The sequence below is a fragment of the Heloderma suspectum genome, chromosome 3 (assembly GCF_057233095.1).
Source record: "Heloderma suspectum isolate Gila_16-S chromosome 3, 16-S_ref, whole genome shotgun sequence".
NCBI classification, from domain to species: Eukaryota; Metazoa; Chordata; class Lepidosauria; order Squamata; family Helodermatidae; genus Heloderma; species Heloderma suspectum.
The window spans coordinates 15,292,153-15,315,274 of NC_139460.1; the positions used below are offsets into that span (position 1 = coordinate 15,292,153).

General features: G+C 42.3%; 1 protein-coding gene across 3 annotated transcripts in view; it reads right to left on the bottom strand.

Annotated features, from left to right (window-relative positions):
• Positions 1-23,122, bottom strand: part of PICALM (phosphatidylinositol binding clathrin assembly protein) — a 93,198-nt gene that overhangs the window by 17,297 nt on the left and 52,779 nt on the right. For 2 of the 3 annotated variants that reach the window (XM_084842517.1, XM_084842516.1), the window contains exons 7-15: positions 22,492-22,598; positions 19,962-20,003; positions 19,176-19,261; positions 17,746-17,869; positions 16,243-16,379; positions 15,231-15,331; positions 2,193-2,300; positions 1,542-1,673; positions 1,416-1,446 (exon numbers count right to left, since the gene is read on the bottom strand). In XM_084842517.1, the coding sequence (XP_084698643.1) occupies positions 1,416-1,446; positions 1,542-1,673; positions 2,193-2,300; positions 15,231-15,331; positions 16,243-16,379; positions 17,746-17,869; positions 19,176-19,261; positions 19,962-20,003; positions 22,492-22,598 (868 nt within the window). Of the gene's footprint in view, positions 1-1,415; positions 1,447-1,541; positions 1,674-2,192; positions 2,301-7,856; positions 7,938-8,219; positions 8,304-8,869; positions 9,011-15,230; positions 15,332-16,242; positions 16,380-17,745; positions 17,870-19,175; positions 19,262-19,961; positions 20,004-22,491; positions 22,599-23,122 lie in introns of all 3 variants that reach the window. The other variant, XM_084842518.1, reaches the window with a different exon arrangement.

Sequence of the window (23,122 nt, forward strand, 5' to 3'; positions counted from 1 at the left end):
TGTTTCATCTAGCCCACTTTGAGCTAGTTTGCTCATCAGGATATCATGGAGCACTTTGTCAAAAGCTTTGCTGAAGTCGAGGAATATGATGTCTACAGCATTCCCACGGTTTACAAGGGAGGTTACTTGATCAAAAAATGAGATCAGATTTGTCTGGCAGGACTTGTTCTTGACAAATCCATGTTGGCTTCGAGTAATCACGGCATTGTTTTCAAAGTGCTTCCAGATGGATTCCTTTATCATCTGCTCCAGAATTTTCCCAAGGATTGATGTCAGACTGACCGGTCTGTAGTTCCCAGGTTCCTCCTTTTTGCCCTTTTTGAAACCAGGGACAACATTAGCCCTCCTCCAGTCATCTGGCACTTCCGTCCTCCATGATTTCTCAAAGAGAATAGATAGCGGTTCTGAGACTTCTTCTGCCAGTTCCTTTATTACTCTAGGATGCAGTTCATCTGGCCCTGGAGATTTGAACTCATTCAGAGTAATGAGGTGTTCCTTGACCATATGCCTGTCGATCTCAAGCTGCAATCCTGCCCCTTCAGCCTGCACTTTGCCTTTGCCAGGGGGGTCATAGATCCTCTTTTGGGAGAAGACCGAGCCAAAGTAGGAATTGAGCACCTCTGCCTTTTCTTTGTCATCTGTTATCATTTTGCCATCCTTATTTAATAGCTGAACCACCATTTCTTTCCTCTGCCTTTTACTATGCACGTAGCTGAAGAAAGCCTTTTTGTTGTTTTTAGCATCCCTCGCTAACCTCAGCTCGTTCTCAGCTTTAGCCTTCCTGACACCATCCCTGCAATTCTGTGCTACCTGCCTGTACTCTTCCTTTGTTACTTGGCCTTCTTTCCACTTCCTATATGTGTCCTTTTTTGTTTTCAGGTCATCCCTAAGCTTTTTGTGAAGCCACATTGGCTTCTTCTGTTGTCTTCCACCTTTCCGTCTTGTTGGAATTGTTTGTGATTGTGCCTTGAGAATTTCCTTTTTTAAAAGCTCCCACCCATCTTGGACTCCTTTTCTCGTTAGCATCGCTTGCCATGGGACCTTACTGATCTGTGTGGAGTGATCAGCCCCAAGGTAACAAATGTGGAGTGATCAGCCCCAAGTTAACCAAGTCCTCTTATCTGGAAGCCTGGAATTTTGGGGTGTGCTGGTTGTTGCAAAACAAGGACAGATCTAAGATCCTAAAACCCACTTGCTTATCTGCAGCTTCCTTCAGAGACTGAGTGCTCCTCCCTCACCCCCAGAGGTTGCTATCCTATCCAGAAACAGAAACCCATGTAGAGGCATTGTTACTACTGCCCCTATGAGTTTCAACAGGATACTCAACAGCATGCACTGGCCATACAACGTTGCTGTGAAGATATGCTTAGAGGTTAAAAAAATCTTTGTATATTGCTGGATTGAGAAACACTCACTTTTTAGTTGTTCCATTTCCAATGCCCAAATCTGTTGCAAAACAAGAAAATAGTTGGAAACAACTCATTCATTAACAAAATGACTTAAAGAGTTGGCTCATTAAAGTTCCCAGCAAAAATACTTACTGCCCACAAGGTTGGCTAAAGATGAATCCAGATCATCCAATACTAACTTGTTAGGTGGCGCTCTGGAAGCTGGAAGACTCTGGTTTTGAGAAGCCACTGTTGGTTTTAGGAGTCCACCTAATTCATCAAACCCTTTGAAAAACAAGGTGTAGTAAGTGCAAGGGAATCCATTTCAGTATAGTATCAGACATTTTAAAATCTGTATTTTATCATCTGAATGTATTAAAGCTGCAAATACCTTAGAACAAAATAAGCTCTTGTGCTTCTAGGTCAAGAAGCGGGGCTAGTATTGACCTATTTTTTTGCAGTGAAGAAATGACAATCCCATAAACTCAGCATCCAGGAGACAAAGAAAAATTCCAGAAGAGTAGCAGCACTAGTCTCCTGCAGCAAAGATTCTTGTGGGACTTTACAGATTTATTGCAACATAAGCTCTTGTGGTCTAGGAATCACTTCATCAGATGTGTAAAGAGGTTCAGGCACTTGATGAAGTTGTCCACAAAAGCTTATTCCAAAAGGAATCTGTTAATGTTTAGGATGTGGCAGCTAGTCCCAAGAGCTGTATTTAGGCATGCCTAGAGGCTAGCATATAACCCAGTGAAATTTTTAACAGATGAATAGTATTAAATAATGGCTACTTAAAAGACCTACCACCAGAATCCACTGGGGCATTTGAAGTTTTGTTTCCAAACACAGACTCAAAGTCAACATTAAGGCTTGCTGAGGGCTGCGACGGAGCAACAGGAGATGGGGTGAACCCTACGGACAGACATTGAAATATTGTTAAAGTTGTTTCTATGCTGTGTGTGAACTCTCAGCTTCCATACGAGGAGTAGTTTTTATGGCTATAAAGGATTATCGGCATTCAAACACTGGAAGAGATGTCTGCAGAAAGTGCTTAGCTTTGTGACCCAAGAGGAAAGGTCCATGATGCAAAAAATGATACATGCAAGTTTTCATGTTGCATATAGAACTGGGGTCATGGATGTAAGTAGGTACAGGCTAGGGGTGAGGACCCTCAGGATCAGGGGCCAGATCTGGCCCTCCTGGAGTTCCCATCTGGTCCACAGGGCTCCACAGATGGCCATGCCTCTTGCCCCTGGCCCCAATCCCTTTCCAACCAACCACTGATTGATTGGCAGCTTCCTGGCTTGTGTGCCATTTTTTCCTCATTCGAAAAGGCTGAAATGCCTATAAGGCTTATTTATTGAGCTTTAAGCTAAAATTTGATGGTATTTTGGCCCCATCCACAACTGGAATGCAGGTTCCAAGCACGTCTCCAAAACTGAATTCAGCCCTTGAGTTGAAAGATTCCCCACCCCTGGCATAGTCAGTCTCCATAATTAGAATTCTGCATTGCTAATAGGTTTCTCATTCCCAGGTTCATCCTTTAATGCAGAAAAGGCAAAATCATTCAAAACAAGATATAGTAATTCTCTGTACCATGCTATTTTGACACTGCTATACTATCTGAAACTGTACAATTGCGCTCATTTCACATGCCAGCAAGGTGATGCTCAAAATCCTACAAGCTAGGCTTCAGCAGTATGTGAACCGAGAACTACCGGAAGTACAAGCTGGGTTCCAAAGAGGCAGAGGAACTAGAGATCAAATCGCCAACGTTCGCTGGATCATGGAGAAAGCAAGAGAGTTCCAGAAAAACGCGTATTTCTGCTTCATTGACTACTCTAAAGCCTTTGATTGTGTGGATCACAACAAACTGTGGCAAATTCTGAAAGAGATGGGAGTAGCAGACCACCTTACTTGTCTCCTGAGAAACCTGTACGAGGGTCAAGAAGCAACAGTAAGAACCGGACATGGAACAACCGATTGGTTCAAAATTGGGAAAGGAGTATGTCAAGGCTGTATATTGTCGCCCTGCTTATTTAATTTATATGCAGAGTATATCATGAGAAACGCTGGGTTGGATGAATCACAGGTCGGAATTAAGATTGCTGGGAGAATTATCAACAACCTCAGATACGCAGATGATACCACCCTAATGGCAGAAAGCCAAGAGGATCTAAGGAGCCTCTTGTTGAGGGTGAAAGCGGAGAGTGCAAAAAAAGCTGGTTTGAAACTCAACATTAAAAAAACTAAGATCATGGCATCTGGCCCCATCACTTCCTGGCATATAGAAGGGGCAGAAATGGAAGCAGTGACAGATTTTACTTTCTTGGGCTCCAAGATCACTGCAGACGGTGACTGTAGCCATGAAATTAAAAGATGCTTGCTCCTGGGGAAGGAAGCTATGGCCAACCTAGACAGCATAGTAAGAAGCAGAGACATCACCTTGCCGACAAAGGTCCGTCTAATCAAAGCTATGGTTTTCCCAGTAGCAACGTATGGCTGTGAGAGCTGGACTATAAGGAAGGCTGAGCGCCGAAGAATCGATGCTTTTGAACTGTGGTGCTGGAGAAGACTCTTACGAGTCCCTTGGACTGCAAGGAGGTCAAATCAGTCAGTCCTAAAGGAAATCAACCCTGACTGCTCATTGGAAGGACAGATACTGAAACTGAAGCTGAAATATTTTGGCCACCTAATGCGAAGAGAAAACTCCCTGGAAAAGACCCTGATGCTGGGAAAGATTGAAGGCAAAAGGAGGAGGGGACGGCAGAGGATGAGACGGCTAGATAGCATCACCGATGCAATGAATATGAACTTGAGCACACTCCGGGAGAGAGAGCAGGACAGGAAGGCCTGGCGTGCTATGGTCCATGGGGTCACGAAGAGTTGGACACGACTGAACAACAAATACTATCTGAGAGCAGATTTCTGCTGTGGGTGACATCTTCTTAGTTTCCTGTGTCTGTCCATTACCTGCAAAACCATCATCTCTGTTGTGGAGAAGTATTCAAAATTATGCACACTGGTGCTCCTTTGCTCTCCCCACCATCATCCCTCATCCCTTACAGGTTTAGCAATTCTCTGGCATCTGAACTGCTAAACCACAAACACTTCAATGAGATTTAGGACTGACATCACATCTACTTTAATCCTGAGCTTCTGAATTAAGTGCCCATAAACACAAGTCAGCCATGAGCGAAGCACATGTTTTAAACTCTATTTCCATCTGGCACTCATGATATGCATCCTGCAGCTGCCTATACACCCTACTTTTTGCCTTTTATAAAATCAAGCCTTTTGCTAAAATGTACAGATGTTTTAAAGAAATGTATATACCACTACTCGTACTACATGAAGGCTTATGGCCATTGGCATCATAATTGAAGTGGGGGTGGGGAACACACACATCATTCATTTGAAATACAAGTGCTACCAGTTTCCTTAGGCAAAATGCTAAAGTGACATGTACAGTGTTTTTCTTTTTACTGAAAATCACTACGTTGGTAAAATCCCAAGCATATTGACGGCTCCAGAAGGATTCCCTAATCACATCAGTCTGAAGCAGGAAAACAGTATTACTGGTATTATGAATAATAAGGCAAGGGACTGAAAGAGAAGCAGCAAATACAACTGTGGTATATAAATATACGCCACTTCCCACAACTAGGATAGTGTATGCAACTGTGGGTGCCCCCTCTATTTTTGTTTGGGTAGAGTTGGAGATGGTATATAGATGGTATACTAAAATCATTAGAGGGTGGAGCATCTTTCCTACAAAGGAAGGCTGAAAAGCGTGTGCCTTTTTAGGTCAGAAGAAGAGACAGAGGGGCAAGATAGAAGTTCATAATCAGGAAGCGTATATGCTAACAGAATATTGAAAGTTAGACACTAGAGTCTGGTAGTTATCCTGTGAAACATGTAATACAAAATGTAATACCACAAGAGGTTTTAGCTGTCACTAGAACACACAGATTTCTGGCATCAACCAAAACTGAAATTGACAGAGCCTTAATAAATGCACCTCAGTTTGATAAATGCAGCATTATGCGGACTACCAGATGCCATGGACACACAAGGATGGCCATCTCCACCACACCTGGCTTGTGAGCACCCCAAGATGGACTAGACAGACTTTTGATCAGATCAAAGCAATTCTTATATTCTTAACACTGAATAATGCATTAATACTAGCACTGCGGTAGTGACTTCAAAACAAAACTGCATGGACCATTCCAAACAGATGTTGTTGTGTTAAGCAACTTCCCGCGCCATTAACCTATTTCAGCCAGGGCAGTACGTCTGCACACATGCCCACACAGAAAGATCGGGTTGCCCTGGCATGGCTGAAGTCACCCCAAGCCATGCAGACTGCTTCCCACACAGTTCCATTTTCAATCAGGTGCGAGTCTAACGCTGCGACTGAATCCCAGTTAAAGTTCTTCGTACTTCATAAAATTATTATATAATAAAAGGATAATAGTAATAATAGATTTGAATACCACCTGCAGACAGCCTTATTCAGAATGTTTTAGAACTGAGCTTTTCGGTGGGATCCCACTCCCTACCCTCAATGTGCATGCACAGAGGGCACGCTCCTGCTCGGTTCCTCTTCAACCATCACGGCAGCAGTGAATGGAGCATTCTCTTAGTGAGATACTAAGCTCAGGTCTTCCTTTGATTCTTTCCTCCTCGTTTCTTATTCCCTTCTCTCTCTTCTGTTTTGCATTTTATTTTAGTCTAGTCTAATGGCGTCCAAAGGCAAAGGTCAGAGAGTCTCAGGTCTGATGGCTTCACACATAAGTGTGTGAAGCATGGGAGCACACTTCCCCCCAAAGAAGGGCAGTCTCACTGCCTGCTCTGCCTGGGAAAGTGCCATCTTGTTGAGTCCTGCCTCCACTGCTAGGGCTTTACCCAGCAGGCTTGCCAGAAACACACATTCAGACTCAAAGCACTCTTGTGGAACAGGAGCTCCAGGCGGCTGAAGCTGTAGCTGAAGACTGTTCAGCCACCAAAACTATGATGTTCCACACCGGTATATGCCATGCCACTACTGGCAAAGGACACAGGAGCATCTGCTGCTGCTGCAGTGCCTCAGACTTCCCTTCTGACAATGTCCACAGGGGCATTTTCAGTCCCTGCCCCAGTACAAATGGTGATCTCTTCAGTGCCACTGCATTCTTCAGTATCAGGGTGGGCTCCTTCATCCAACGTGGATCCCAACTTTTACCTACAATGTACAGCCTCTTTTCATTAAAACCAACAACTGTTTCTTGGTCCTAATGAAGGGTTACACTATATCTGCTCAGGGCTTATATAAATGGAAGACATCCCTGATTTATCTGTATTATGAGATTGTATGCGGCCATTCTATCAGAGTGATGGCTTCTTCTGCAGCGTTCCTCAGAGGTGGTCCTCTCCAGGAAGTCTGCCATGCTGCTACCTGGTCTCAGCCTCCACCTTCATATGGGTTTCCCAACTGGATGTCTGTGTGCGGACTGATGAGGCTTTTGGTCAAGCAGTGCTCTCTCAGCTGATGTCATAAGTCACCAGCCCATCTTCCAGGTAACCTAGCTTGCTAATCACCCAGATGTGTAGTTCTTTGAGTGGTCATCTTGCATTCACACAACCCACCCTCTGCTACAGGTGCCTTGGACCTTTTTCTTCATCTCTTGTGTTCCACCTGGCCACTATGTCAGTCTCAGGAACTGAGTGGGAACCACACCCTTTGTGCGGGGGGGGGGGGGGGGGGGCTCAGCTCTAGAACGTTCTGAGAGTCTTCACAGGCACAGAACCTATACAACATGAATGCACAGCTGACGACTCAAAGAACCACAGTTAAATGTATGCAACTTATCCTTTTTCTTCAGTGTATTACAGCCAATGAACAACAGGTGTTACTTTAAATAAGAAGACTATGTATTTTTATAGAGCTAGCGTTTGCTGAGCTTTTTAAAAAAGATTTAAAATAATTTTGCAGGAGACAGTAGCTTTAAGGTTACTTATTAGGAAAGTAGAAGGCAACCTAATCTTCCCAGGTGCTTTAGAAGAGCATGATCAGCAGTCGTTGATCACTACTCCTTTCAATCTTTGGTCACTCATCACCAAAAGGTGAGACATTAACAGTGGGGAAGTTGATTTTTAAAAGTCAATATTTGCAACCTTTGCAGCAAAGTCACGCTAAACTATTTTTTAAAAACAATTTGAACCTATTGTGATGCTTTAAATAGATTTTTTAAGCGTTGACCAATGATGGGAAATTCGCACAATCCTACAGTCTGCTTCCAAACCTTAACTATGGTTAAGGGATCAGGGATTTTATTTCTGCATAGGCTCAGAGATTCAGTTCTACCCACATGCTTTCAGAAGGAGGTGTTAAGCAATTAGGATTTCTGAAATTGACATGATGTAGTCTACCCGACTTTGCATAATGAACTGAAGGTTCCTGGGTTTTGAAAAGTTTCTACCTACCTCCAAATAGACCAGCTACAGTTGAGGACTCACTGCGGAAATGGGAAGCATTAGAGTAAGCTTGCGGACCACAAAATGTATCTAATAAAGGCATACGAAGCAGAAGAGCAAAGAAGGAATGTTACAGAAAGAAAGGAACAGGACATACTCTATTTGCTTAACCAAATGTTTGGACTCTTAAGTTAAAACTACATCTACACAACTTCTAACACAGACAGACATACACTCAGGCAATCTAGTTAACAACTTCTAAAAAGGGTAAATTTTCTACTATCCAAAGACAGAAAGGTACAGCAAATGCCACCTTTTACACCTCTGAAGGCATGAGCAAGTGTAAAAACCCTTAAGGCATTTATATTATACCTGAAGTAAAGTGACAGAGCTGAACAGTGGATGCATATTTGGTTGTCACAAAGGGGTTTGACTCAGTAAATGGGTTGAAGCGATCTAGAGAACCAGAAAGAGTTAAACTGAAAGTCATATGCATGACATGGCAATCTTGGGATTTACGCTTCTGAGGGGAGACTAGTTACGCCACATCTAGCTTGGAATTTGAATACTACTTTTAGGGAGGTCCAAGTGCACACAAGTGGACACATTTACTACCCTAAGGGCTGTGTGTGACCCATAACAGCCTGTTGTGAAACCTTTGGGAGCCTTCCTAAAGTGGCTCATCTAGATGCCCAACACTGTGGCTAACACGAATACAGCAAAACCTTGCCCAATTTCAAGGGAAAACTGCCCCAAGTGCGGTAACCACTGGGATTCTCTGTCAAATATTAAATATACCTATAGGTCTGGGAATACAAAGCCTCCCCTCTCTTCCCCCGACCCTTGCACTGCTCTCTGTAGATCAGGCTACGTAGCTGGCAACATTTGGCTATAGTTTAAACTAGATCTTGTCATTACTTTAGTTTTTATTATTTCTTCTTCTTCTTCTGAAAATCCTAAGTTTGCCTAAGGTAGCCTGATTAAGTTAGGGAAACGGAAAAGCCAGTCAGACACTACTTTACCAACAAACATCTCATGAGTAGGTGTCCTAGAAGTGAAAGTGGGTAGTACATCAGAGGAGACAGAGAGGTGATTGCTAGATTTTGTGAGGAAAGGATTTAGGCTCAGAATGGCATCATCATCAGCAGTAGAAGTGAAAGGATCTGTGCAGCCCAGGCAGAGCAACAAGGAGGAGAAGGAAGGGGAGGGGGAATCAAGTTAGCTATGCATTAGTAATCAGGTATAGCATAAGTGAAACAAGAAGTTAATTATGTTTAAGCATATCAGTTTGCACCCTGAATGCATACTATGCTTTCTTTGTAGATTTTAAGGAAAGGGATACCTCCTCTAAATAGATTATTGGCAAGAATTAACGGGCATTCTATAGGTTACCATTTTGGAGTTACTTCCTGAAAAGGGTCTCATCTTAATACTGTGATCTCTAGAAAATACAATCTGCTTACGACACACTGCACAACACTTTTGTGTTGTGCCACTCCCCTCACCACAGTGCCACTAACCTGAGAGCATCCTCCCCTCCTGACTTCAAGGCTTCTCTTCTGCCCTTTGCTATGCCAATGCAATTCCCTTTTTAATGCTTTCTCCTCTCCCAGGTGTGTTGCTATGGCTTGTACAAAACACTAAAATATTTCCTTGCTACTGTTTTAAAATTGCTGTAAATTTAATCTACAGACTTACAGAGCTAATATTTAGGATACAGCGAAAGAGCAGCTTCTGCCAGGCTTGTTTTAACATTAGAATACTAAATGAGAGCTGGCTGAAGATACCTCAAGGATGAGGTACATACAATCCTAGTACTGTTGGAAGGAGACAGCAGCACTCCAGTTACTGCTTTATATACCAGCTATATACTGATTCCATTAGGCTTTGGTCTGGCACTCGGATTAGAAATCACAAACACTGGGACTGGTATAGTCACCGTGTGTTTTGCATATGTCAAGCACACCAAAATTAGTGTGCCTAACACTTGAACCTTTTGTGGAAAAACAGACTTCCATGAAGGTATCCATTCAGAATCCTATTCTATAAGCAGCTATTCTATGTTACAATTATCTTTATCAAGGAAGAGTTTCATGAAACATTACAAACATACTTATTATGGCATAAATGTTTGAAGACTAGTGTCTACTTTATCAGATGCCTGAAGTGTTATCCTGAGTTCCTGTTGTCAGGCATACCTGGTAGAAGATGCAACAATGACTGCGTTCACACGATACGCTTACCCTTGAACAACTCATGGTGGGTTAGTGTGTAGTGCGCACCAGGACCCGTGGGTTGTTTTTCCCAAACAACCCACCCTGATAACCCATGGTCTGTTCTAGGGGTTGTTTTGCCCACGATGGGTTGGTGTGTCATCCAAACCCGGACATGCCAACCTATCATGGGAAAAGGGCACTGGACAGCAAGCCGCTCAGCAAGCGTGGCAGAAAGCCCTGCCACTCTTCCTGAGTGACCCTTGGGGGTGCCCCCCTTCTAGTCCACTCCACCCAGAGTCAGCAGCATCCTGTTTTCATATAAATGGGCATTCCACCCCCTTTTTGCTGGTTTTCTATTAGCCGAGCTGGCACTTGACAGCTGTCAAAGGAGCTGTCAAACTTTGGCTCAGCAAGTGGAAATGGGAAGGAAGAGGGGGAAACGACGGAACCTGCTCGAAAAAAGACTCTTTGTCATAGTGGGGATTCCTAGCAGGGCACCCCCAAGGTTCCAGGCAATACATTCAATTCTGGGGATACTCTTGCTAGCGGGGTGATCTACACCCCGTTTCCCCACCTGTCTACTGTGCAAGGCTGTCAAAACAGCCTCGCTATAGTGTAGCCTTGACTGTTACCTTGTGTTTGACATACAAGGCAGCAACCAAGGTAACCCCTATATTTTGGATACCCGCAGTTGCTCAAGTACACAACTGCAAATAACTGATTTTTTTATTATTAAAGAAAAAGAGGCCATTTGTGCACATAAAACAGGACTTGGAAAATGTGAAAAAAAATTCCCAGCCCCATTTTTGCGCAATTTTTTTAAAAAGGCTCTGACTGGTCAGAACAGGGTCAGGGTCTTGGCAGCAGACAGGAAGTAGTGGGGAGCAAGCTACGTACTGTGGGTGGTATGCCTGCCTGTCTGTCGGGCACACAAACCATGCAGTGTGGACTGTTCACAGAACACTCCACAGTGTGTGGCCAGTCACCATCGTGGGTTAGCGTGTCGTGTGAACACACCCAATCTCTCCATTCACATTTTCACTATTACATCTGAGTGCCTGAACACTCATGGATAGTAACAGCCAGTCAGTCTGACCCTCATGGGCTTCTTTCCTGGAACCCCACAGGCCCCATTGTGCCCTTTAACTGTTCCCTCCCATGTGGGCCAAGAAGCAAGCAAGGGGCTCTTTAAATCTGCCCATCTCCCACATGAGCAGCAATGAAGAACTCTCTTCTGAAGCACCTCAGGTCTTCATTTCAGTGACTGGCAAGAGCAACCAGTCGAGTTGAATATGGGGGAGAACTTTACGAAAACCTCTTGCTGGTCACAACTCTCTGCCCAATTCCTGCTCACAAAGGAGTCAGTGGGTTGAGCCAATGCTGATGACCTTTGCTTAATGCAAAATACAACCCATATTACAAATAAATGGCCAATCATAGCTGTAGGGGGTACATTTAAGTAAAACGTGTTTCTCAAGTGACAGATAGTAAACAACTTTTCAGTTTTTACTCTTATCTTCTAAGAGGAAAACCCTCAACAGCAGGATTATGGTCTTCATACAGAACATTTCACTCCAGTTTCTAAATAATTCTTGCATTAATAACTTCAGCAAGGATACAGCATTAGCTACAAGAACTAAATTGGATACTTCTACTCCAACCATCATACAGAATACAAACAGCTACTATAGAAACATGCCTGCCATCTTGGCTGCCCCTTTACTAGCCTATAAGACACTTTGCAGCTTGAGAGAAACACAAAGTTCATATGATCGCCACAGCTCATCACAACTATTTTAGCCATGATGAGTCGCGATGCCCACAGGTGCCATCCTGAAAATTCAAGCTGTGACTGCAGCATGTTGTGTCATCCAAACTCAGCAGGAGTACATTGTGCGAGGGTTAAATGACCCTCGCATAAACCCTAAAACAAGCCATGGGGTCTGTGAGCATTGTTTAACCCTCGCACAACCCACCTCTGCTGGGTTTGGACAACTCAACAAACTGCTTTTGCAACTTGAATATTCGAAATGGCACCCACATGGACTGCAGCCTGCTGTGGCTTAAGGAAGACACAGCTGAGCTGTTTGATCATGCAAACAAACCCAAATAGAACAAGAGGCCTATATCAATGGACGAGACAGACCAAGTATTAAAAGGGCAAGTGGCCCAAATAAGTGTATTACTGCATATAAAGGAAAGAAGAAAAGTGAAATGAATTGCTAAAAGAATGCTCAATTAAAATGGGAACTAAGGCACAATGTGAGCAGTTTTATTATTATGTAAATGCCTCTCTCTAACCTGTTGCCAGGACTTCTTCACAATGTCCAAAATGGAACCCTGTCATCTCCCAACCTTGCCTTACATGAGTTGTGCAGTATCCCTACATCTAGAGCAAGCACATCTTATGCAAAGAGATAGTAATAAGGTCAGTCAGGAACTGAATATTTACATATTTTAATAACAGGCTATAAAATTCCTAATGGTTCTCTGAAGATTGTATTTAATTATTTAAAAGACGAGGTGAAAAGGGAAGTTCTTGAAATCAGTTAATATGTTAACTGCCACTAAAACCATTATAGCTTCTTACTGGAAAAATATTTCCCTTCCTTTTATTTTAACATTTGTGATATAGATTGATTTACTACATACATCATAGAGAAAAATAAAATCTACGAATAAAATTCTGTGAAAAGACAGATATTAATTTTTTCTTTTGGAATTACAGGTGTGGAAATAATTTACATCCTTATTTATTTATTTAAATTTATTTATTCTTTCTTTTAGAATATTTGAATACTGCTTCCCATTTTAAAAATGTATTATGGTCTGACCGAAATATCTCTAAGGTAATATGTATTTATATTGCATATTTTGTATTACCTGCATATATTATTTTAACATACTATTTGCAAGAATATTTTTGTTGATATTGGATGTTAAATGGAAATATAACACCTGTAGAACATTCATCTGCAAATATTGAACAAGATTGTGTGTGATAACAAATGTTAATTAAAAAGGTTGAGGACTGTGATAAAGTATTAACTAACATTTAAAAGGCATTTGAATTAAAATGGCTTAAGCAACTGAAAATGGTCAATTTCTTTTTAACTCATGTAACTGAATACAGAACCACGCAACCTTTCAATTAATATAGACAGGCAGAAAGAAAAGCCAGAGCTCTCTGTGTACTGATAGAAATAGTAGCTGAAAATACAAGTATTTGTTCACTGGATAGAAAGTGTCTACCGCTTAAACACTAATGGTAAGATTTCTTCATCTGCCCACAGTTAAGAAAAGCTGCCAGGAACTCCAAGGCCTTCTTCTCAAGCCATTATCTTCAAAGCCTAAGTTCCTTGGAAGATGCAGGGAGTGCACTAGCTTAGTTCTGGAACCAATTACCTAGGGAGGTGGTGGGCTCTCCCACACTGGAGGCATTCAAGACGAGGCTGGACAGCCACCTGTCAGGGATGCTCTGACTTGGATTCCTGACTTGGATTCCTGCATTGAGTGGAGGGTTGGACTCGATGGCCTTGTAGGCCCCTTCCAGCCCTACTATTCTATGATTCTATGATTCTCTATGAGCAAGGAGGCTTTTAATAGATCTTTGAATATAGAAGTTTGAAAGCAAAAATTGCTACAGGTCCTGCTGTCTCCTCATCCTTCAGATTCCCAGATCTTTGCCTTTTTTTTTAAAAAAGGAACTCCTTCTTGTATGTTTCTTGTGGTCCGCATACACGACAGCAGGCAAAGACCACCACCCCTAGCAAAAAAAACCCATCGCTATCACATCATGTAAGTTACAGTACCAGTATTTTTTTTAATACTTGAACATTAGCTATGCCACACCACGGCCAAGGGACAGGGCTTGTAGACAACTCTACTTGCTTCTATTGGCTTATTCTGCTCACTGCAAATCAAGTGAGGTAGAGATTTTAACCCTTTCATGAACAAGCATTTGTACAAGATCCAATTTTAATTTCTATGTTCTGGTAGTTGAAGGATAAAAGTAAGTAGACTCTGTCAGGCATATTTAAGCTTAGTGAGCTCAAACTGGCTTCATGACATGGCTAACCATTTTCAACTATGTCTGAAAGCCGTTATTTAATACTTCCTTCCATATGAGTTCAGTGGGGCGCAAGAAGCCTCCTAAGAGAACCCTCAGTTGCTAAAGTTAGATTCTGGGATGACAGAGCACAAGCTTTTCAATTGTAGCTTCTTCATTTGGGAGCTAACCTTCCCCTTACAGAGTTTCCTGTTTGTTTTTAATATGTTTTCACCACTGTTTTACAAGCTAAGCATAGCTTGCATATTGTTAATGATTTAGTAATGTTAATAGAGCTAGATAATTGCTTATTACTGCTCTTGAAATGCTGTAAGATACTGAGAGCTAGTGTTTCTATTAAATAGCACAGAAAGCTAGTAAACCAGCTACACTTCAGTATTTCAGTTTGAGTTTTATTCTCTGCCTGCAGCTACAGGGAAGGACCTTACCTCTGTTGCAAAACACCTGCTTTTCATGCATCTCTGGGTAGGGGTGGGAAAGACCCCAGTATGAAACTTTGGGGCCAATTACAGTAAGTGTAGACAATACTGAGCTAGATTGACAAATGATTTGACTTTAAAACATGTAACCAATTAGGGTCCACCATCTTCTGAGGCAGTCTGAAGTTTTTGACGCAGTTCAGATGATCCTCCAAAATATGGTTTGGATGACTGGAAAAAAGTTGTGGTCTCTTTCCTGCCCTCTCTGTCATGGCTTTGTTTTCCATTTTCTATTTAACATGAACCAGATATTTTGCTACCATACCGAAATCCCTTTCTGCATTTTGCAGTTATTGTTTGCAGAGCAAAGGCAAACCACAGTTCAATGAACTGGACATCAGTCCAGACTTGTCTTACAATATTGTTATGCCACTTTCCTGCTCCATAGTAGTATTCAAGGCTCACAAGAAAATCAAATAATTACCACAAAAATGCAACTATAGTTAATGCTAAAAAGAAGAGTGAAAGAGAAGCTACATGAAAGATCACAGTTAGAAGAACTACCTTACCCAGACATTTAGAAAAAGTCTGGTTAATTTAGCAAGAAAGTATAGCTGAGACTGTGAAATCTTGCTATTGGTAAGGAGTGGCTATGCAGGGATTTAACAGAGTTTCTTACCTCCCCAAGTCCCTCCTACTTGTGGTGCAGAGGATATAGGATGCACGGATGGATGAAAGGTTGGCTGCAAATCAAGCAGGTCATTTGGCAGCTTTGATGTGCTACAGAAACAGATGAGGGCAACTATCAAAGATTCAAGCAAAGCTGTCATTATTTCATTACGTTTACCAACCTCTTCAAGACTACCATTATGGACAAACACACAGAGGCATAGGGTACAGAACTCAGCTTCTTGGGAATCCAAAGCCAGGATCTAAAGAGATACTTCAGGCAAGCTCAACAATGTACTCCCAGAGACATTGACTTATTCCCCTTGGAACAGTAGACCACCCAATATTGTATTATAAAACTACTTTAAAACCCTTCAGTTCCCAAACAGCTTTCCATATGTTATTGCAAAGACTGTTGGGAGAAACAGAAATGCAATTACTCCTTGGACTCATGGATACCAGCCCAAGTTCTAATTTCATTTTGTTTTGTTAAAAAAAACCCTCATTCCTCAACTGTTATAGCTGCAAATATACACTTGAAAATATATGGGTAATGTCTGCTGAAGTGTTCAAAGCTGGTTGCTACTAGAGAGGGGGCCTTTTCAGTGTTGGCATCCTGGTTATGGAACATGCGCCCCAAACAGGCTCACCTAGAGCCTTTTCAGTACCAAGTGAATACCTTTTTATTTTCCCAGGCTTTTCAGTTTTAATGAGCAGTTTTAAATGCCGCCATTCTGCTTAGACCACTGAAATAGTACTAGAGGTCGCCTATGCTAGCGCTACATCAATGACTTAAGCGAAGCAGCAGTATTGAATACTGCCCAATATTTTAGTATTTTTTAGATCTATTATACAAATGTTATTCTCTGTTACTTGTTTTATTCTGTTGCTCTTTTGGTTTAGATTTTATTTTCACATTGTATTTTGTCCGTTATCTTTTACTTTTTTTCCTTGTAACCTCCCCCAAAACATTTGTTATTCTGTGGTTATAAATATAGAAAATAGATAAGACAAATATATACCTGTTTGAAGAACTAGGGGTGGAGAAAATATCAATGGCTGGCGTAGTCATTATGCTTCCTGCTGTATTAGACACAGGGGAGGAGGCTGTTGTTAAGGAGGTATGAGGTTTCTTTGCAAGTTCTTTTAGACGCTGCTCCTGTTGAGAAATGAAACTAGCATAAGAAACCCAGAAACAAGGTTTGCTTACACGGCTGCTGAGATTAAGCAGAACAAGCCCCTCAAGCAATGGTGTCAGTGTAAATCTCAGTTATGCAAAGATTTTTTATTAACCTCCCCACCCTCAGCAATATACAAGTCAATATATAAGTAAGTCTCACCAAATATATTTACATACTAATTGTGAAGACAGTTGGATGCATTAAAGGAAAAACGATGTGGGAGCCTATTTGTTCATTTAGCTCAACATTATTTACTATGACTGGCAGAGGCTCCCCAAGGTTTCAGGCGAGTCTTCCCAGTGTTCTGCTGCCCAAGTTCCTTTTAACTGGAGGTGCCAGGGATTGAACCTGGGACTTTCTGCATGCTAAGTGGCTCTGCCTGAAGCTATCTATACTTGTGCTGAACTAAACCACCAGGAACACGGAGACTTTTATTTGTTGGATTCCAAGAGTTCTCTGCCACTGGCTCCTTCTGCTACTCAGCCATGGTTTCAGAGGGGTGAAGGAAGCCAAACTGAAGAAAGCTGTCCAGATGCTATGCAGCGTTGATTCCGGCAGCAAGTTAACAGTTCAGATCTGCTTTCTGCTGCCTGTGAGCATGAATCAAGTTTTGCCCCAGAGACACCAACGATATTAAATGGTAGTCTAGGGAACTCTCCTTGTCCTCTAGAAAGAAATTCTATTACGGCACCAAAAGGGGCAAGTCAAACTTCAAATGAGTACTCAGATATACATTGATTTATAATGGTCTCGGCAACGTAACATTAAGGCTCAATGCAACAAAAATTTCTGGCTATAGGCCTGGTAACTAGAAAAGCTAGAATATACATCACTCCTAGGTATCGTCTATACCCCAACTCTTGGATGCCAGCGGACTTGCTTTCCCCCAAATTATTCAAGAGCAGTTTTGACATTAGTACATAACAAGCCACCCTTGTCACTTGGGATGCACTGGGCCAGCTTGTAGGATTGCTGCAGCCCACCGTGGCTTATTTTGCCATGGTGGGTTGCAGTGCGTGCCAGCAGCCATTGTGGATGTTCAATCCATGACAGGCAGATGCTGCAGCTTATGATGTGCAAACCTGATGCAGGGTGGGTTGTTGCAGTGGACCCACCCACAACCCCAAAACAGCCGATGGGTTGTGGGTGGGTGGAATATTCACAAAGGCCACCAGGACACACCGCAACCCACCCACCGTGCCTTAAATAAATCAAGGTGGGCTGCAGTGATCATGTGAACCTGGCCTCTGACTGGATACCCAGCCCGTCTCCCATCTTTAAACACCCCAATTAGTAAAACAGAAAGTATATAGAACTCAGCCTAGAGAAAAAAATCATGCCCACCTTTAAAGCTTTTAAACGTGCCTGCTCTTCCTCTAGTGCAGCTTGTTTTTCCCTTTCATCTACTTTGGTGAGCGACAGGCCAGTGCTTGCAAGGGAGGAGACTGCATTGGAAAGAGTGGTAGCCCTAGGAAAAGTTGACAGTAGGAAACCTGGCAGTTATATAGATGACTTGAAAGGAAAAGATGCTCAGCAGTGCTTTGCTTCATTTTATTCAAAACTTTAAACATTCAAGACATTTTTCTTTCATAGACTTCTGAACATAACCTAGGAAGCAGCATTTCCTATGCCTCTGAATAGGCAATACACTTAAACACCTTGGCAAGGGAGGCATTTATTCTATGCTCCAGCCAAAAGCAACGGATGTTTTATTACAGTTTGGAATACCTGCACACAGGCCAGAGATGTTACCAAATCCACGAACGCTGCACATGTTCTGGCTATGTTCAGGATTGAGTTAATTCACAACAGAGCACGCCCCACTGGCATGACTTTAAAGCCGAGCTACTCAAAGTAGCAAGTCTCCTGGACTTTAGAGTGATTCAACAGGTCAATTCTGTCAGCCACTAGTCTAGCATAAACCACATGGCATGTTCTTCTTACTGTTCTTATTTAAACATGTTTAGAAATAGGCACCAACATCTAGAAGTTCTTTTCATACACTTTCAAGGTAAAAGTTTGTGAGGAATGCCTTCCACTTTGGCTCCATTAGTGACAAAGGCAAGATTAGACCACCAGCACCTCCTGCATTGCTCTGGGGTTGGTTTGAAGTGATAAGCAGGCATGGCCTTCAAGAAGCTAGAAACTTGAGTTAGTAGTGTAACAAAATAATCAGCAGCTAGGAATGTGAAACATTCCATGTCACAGGGGCACAGATATGGATGGATATTTGGTTGACTAATACAGGAACTGAAAGATAGGAGTAGAATCAGCCAGAGCTCGCCCTGATCATCTTAAAACTGCATAAATTGCTCCACTGTAATCTGGATGATCCAGGGTTCTTTGAAATTCAGAGGACCTATTCAGAAAATCTCAGCAAAAGCAGCCATATTGACCATAAGAAACTTTCCAACATCCATGTTGCTGTAATGCCTTTATTAGGCCAACCAAAAGATCACTAAAAAATGTGCAACCTATTGAAAGCCTCAGATCTCTTCATCAGGCAAGATGTTATAAAAGGAAGGGAGGTGACTAGATGAAGTCACATTGTCTGCAAGTTCAGACTAGTCTCAAGATGTAGTGCGGAAGGAGGAGTCTGCTTGTATTCAAGTTAGGCTCAGTTTCTGGTGGCATAAAATCCTCCTTCTCCATTGTAGAGTCCTGCTGTAGAACGTCTGAAGTCCCTTAAGATCAAAGCATGCAAAGCATATTCAAGGAAGCTTCAAGCTCTATCCAACATCCAATGCCAACTACAAAGAGGATTTAAAACATGCCTGCTTGCAGCAGTGGAGTCTTTGATTTTCTTTCCTTCTAAGGAGGCTAAGTGCTGTTCCAATGCATCAAGGAGGCTGCTTGGTGCCTACAAAACAAATCAGTAACCTTTCAGAGATTCAAGACAAATAATGTCACATCCCCCAGTTACCAGTTTCCATGATATGAATGCTCAAGAATACAATGATAGTGCAGTTAAGACCTGCTGGCTATATTCAGCTGCCTATGACCACAAATGTGTTACGTGTTGAGCATGGTATGTAGGGCTCCATTGTTTCATTAGACAAGACTGCTCATTTAAGAAGACATCCATGGAGATACATACAAGAGAAAGGCACAAGGAAAAATGGCACACTTATGAATGGTTACTCTATGTTTCAAGGGATACAACTTGAAAACAGCTACCACTTTGAGCCATATAGTTAATGCGCTATAAATCTTTGCCATCCTGAGTTGGCATTTTAAGCTTTAAGCTTACTAAAAATCAAGAGGATGCAAGTGCTTATATATGCATAAACAAATGGGCCTCTATCACAACATTTTCATAGACTGAAAGTTCAGCAACCTACTACCTTAAGGTATAATCCTTCATCAGATGTGAAACAAAGGAAGTGAAAATGGTCTACACTGAAGTTTGAAGATGGGTAGAACAGCAGATTCAAGCCTCGTTAAAAAAAACCCTCCTTCAAAGAACATGGTGACAATTAAAGCATTAGCAATTACACCAAGGTCTTCTGATTATGAAAGCCCAAAACGGACATGCATGACAAATGCATAAAATCATCTACCTGAGAAAGATCTGGTATGTCTCCTCTGTCTATCCCCACTTGCTGTAACAACAAATAGATGTAATAAGATATAGGCCTTAACCATGTTTGGCTAAAGACATGATGAAAAAAGCACATTGAGGGAGATCATGAAGGGAAAGACGATTTACACACCACTAAGATTCACATAACTCAGTCTGTATACTCAAGTTACAAGAAAAAAAATTACAAAAAGAGAAGGAGAAAACAGTTATTTTAATATGTCAAGTAAACAATGTGCATTTGTAATTCCCCTAGCAACCTGCATCACGGTACAGCCTGGTAAATCATTTTCTTTGAGGGCACTGCCAAAAACAGATACATAGATTTTCCAGCTCTGCAGTCCTTGGCTTTTTGGTTAAAGTTTACATAAAACACACCGAGGGTCAGAAAACCTTACATTGAGGAATAAAGTGATCAAATTCAGTGATGATTACAGTAGCTAGGAATGGCCTTTGGTCGATGAGATGGTTTATTTCAGCAAAGTTGAAACTCAAGCTGTGAGAAGGATCCTTCCCCCAAATTGGGGGGGAATGGCTTTTGGGGAAGAAGGAGGAGTTGGGTGGGGGTGTTTAAGACCCTTCTCCTACCTCCCCCCCCCACGGGGTGGGAGAAAGGAGAAGGGTCCCAAACACCCACTTGCCTGTGGGTTCCCCATTCATGCCAGGGTGGGCCAGCATGCTAGGGAAGGTCCCACACTTGGGCATCCAATATCCCTCTGCTCCCCTCCTTTCCAAATTTGTTTTTTATTTCTTCAAACTGTTGCACGCTGCTTCTTCTGAAGAAGCAGAGGTGTCAGGTATGGGAGGGGTGGCAGGCACCCCCTCCCAGTGCCAGGTACCCTACGTCTTCAGTAGAAACGAGGTGTTTTCCCACCTCCCCATAGGGATCGCTATCTCTGCCTTGCTTCCGACAGCTGTCAAAACTGGCAGCTGACAGCAGCAAAGCAGAGACAGCGATCACTATGGGGCTGGATACTGGCTCTCCCTGCCAGCACCCCTGCATGTTTTGTGCACATTACCCGGTTTTCCCCATTCCCCGATTACAGGGAAGTGCGGAAAATGTTTGCACAAAAACGGGACCAGGAAAATAAAAAAAGGAATCCAATCACGATCAGAGCCAGGAAGGGGAGACTGGCGAGGGCAAAGAGGGTGGATGACAGCCCCTCCAAGGTGCTGTTTGGGCACCACTGAGGGGGCTGTCACTGGCAAGAAGAGGCATGGGAATTGCAAATGGTGATCGCAGCCCCGCTGGGAAAGAGCAGCAGGGGCTTCTGCCTCTCTGGCAAAGTGGCTGGCTGCCCAATGCCCTTTACCCATGATGGGTTGGCAGACGACACACCAACCCACCATGGGTAAAGTAACCCATTCTGCAGACCGTGGGTTCCCAAGGGTGGGTTGTTTGGGAAAAACAACCCACACTGAGAAGCACAGTCTGGGTTTGCACAACACGCTAACCAATGATGGTATCATTGGGAAACAAACCATCGTTGGTTGGCATGTCATGCGAACCCAGTCAATGATAAAGGCATAGACAATAACAATTGCTGTTATGTACAAACCAGGTTACTGAGACTCAATCCAAACCAAAGGGGAGTACTGTGGGTCATCCACCAAGTAAATGTTGTTCAGCCTGTTCTAGATGGGGTAACTCTCCCTCCAAAGGATCAGGTTCACATAAGGTAGGTACTTCTTTACTGACCCAGCAATGTCATGAAAGGTCCAAATGGCTTATGTGGCTTGAAACGCCTTTTATCAGCTTTGGCCAATATATCAGCTGCAGCCTTACCTGGATGGAGATGGCTTTGCCACCATTATTCATACTCTAATACACTCTCATTTAGACTATTGTAATGCACTGTATGTGGAGCTGCCTTTAAAAATTGTTTGGAAATTACAGTTCGTCCAGAATAAGACTGGAATGTTACTAAGTGGGACTGGCCACATTATGCTTATGCTTTTTCAGCTGCATGGGCTCTCAGTTCTGTTCTAAGACCAATTTAAAATGCTGATTCTAACCTTTAAAGCACTAAATGGCTTGGGGACCAGGCTACCAGAAGTGCTGCCTTCTCCCATATGAACCTACCTGAATCTGAGCACTACTCCAAATGAGGTGAGGCAGGTGACCGCTAGGGACTTTTTGGTGGCGACAACCTGGTTTTAATTTTTTAGTTTGCATAGTTATTGTTTTAGAACTGTATTTTACTATTCTATTTGTTTGTGAGCTACTCAGAGAACTTCTGTTAGGAAGGGGCTATATAAATACAGATCACTTCAGCGATTTCAATCAATGATGCTGGCAAGCAGCTGCTGCCTTGAGTGAACCACTGATAAAACCTGTGTCTGCAACAATATCCCTTCCTCACCCATGTGAATTGCTCCCTGACAAACTTTAACCTAAGCATTCTAGCTCCACGAGCTAGATCACTATTTTATTCTCCATAAAATTCTCATTAACAGCATTCTGTCATTATGAGTCATGATGAAATTCAAAATGGACATGCAATTTTTACCTCTGCAACTTTGAGAAACTCAGAAATCCTTGTCATTCTGGTCAGAAACTTCTTGTATATGTCAAGGCCTTCTTTGCATTGATTCTTTTTCATGTCAAAGTATTTCTCTACAAAAGAGAATTTAGGAATGTGAGCACTCAAGATAACTTATTTCCTGTTTACAGCATACAACAGTAATGTGTGTGAAGCAGTTACAAAGATCAGGGATGTGTGCCAACGAATGAATGGATAACCATTCCAAATTAAGAAATAGTGGGAAGTTCACTGATGGAATTAAGCTTGGAATCCTAAAAATGTCTACTTTTTAGTATTTAAACAGTAAAGTGAAAACCTGCTTTAACAAAGGTAATATTTCAATCGCTCTAGAATAGTTAGTGAGGCTATCCTTAAATACACACAAAAATCTGAACCCAAACCCCAAAACCCTCTTATTCAAGCCTGCTTTTTAAAAGGTGCCAATTTTCCCTGAAAGCGACAGGCAAGAAACTAAGAAATGATCACAAGGAAACTCCTTCAGTCCACGTATCTATTTTACAACCAATGCCCAAAATACAGAGGGGGTCAATAGCCAAGAGGAAATGTTAGCTATCTTGTACAGATCTGATGAATGTCGAATTGTGGAGTTAAACCA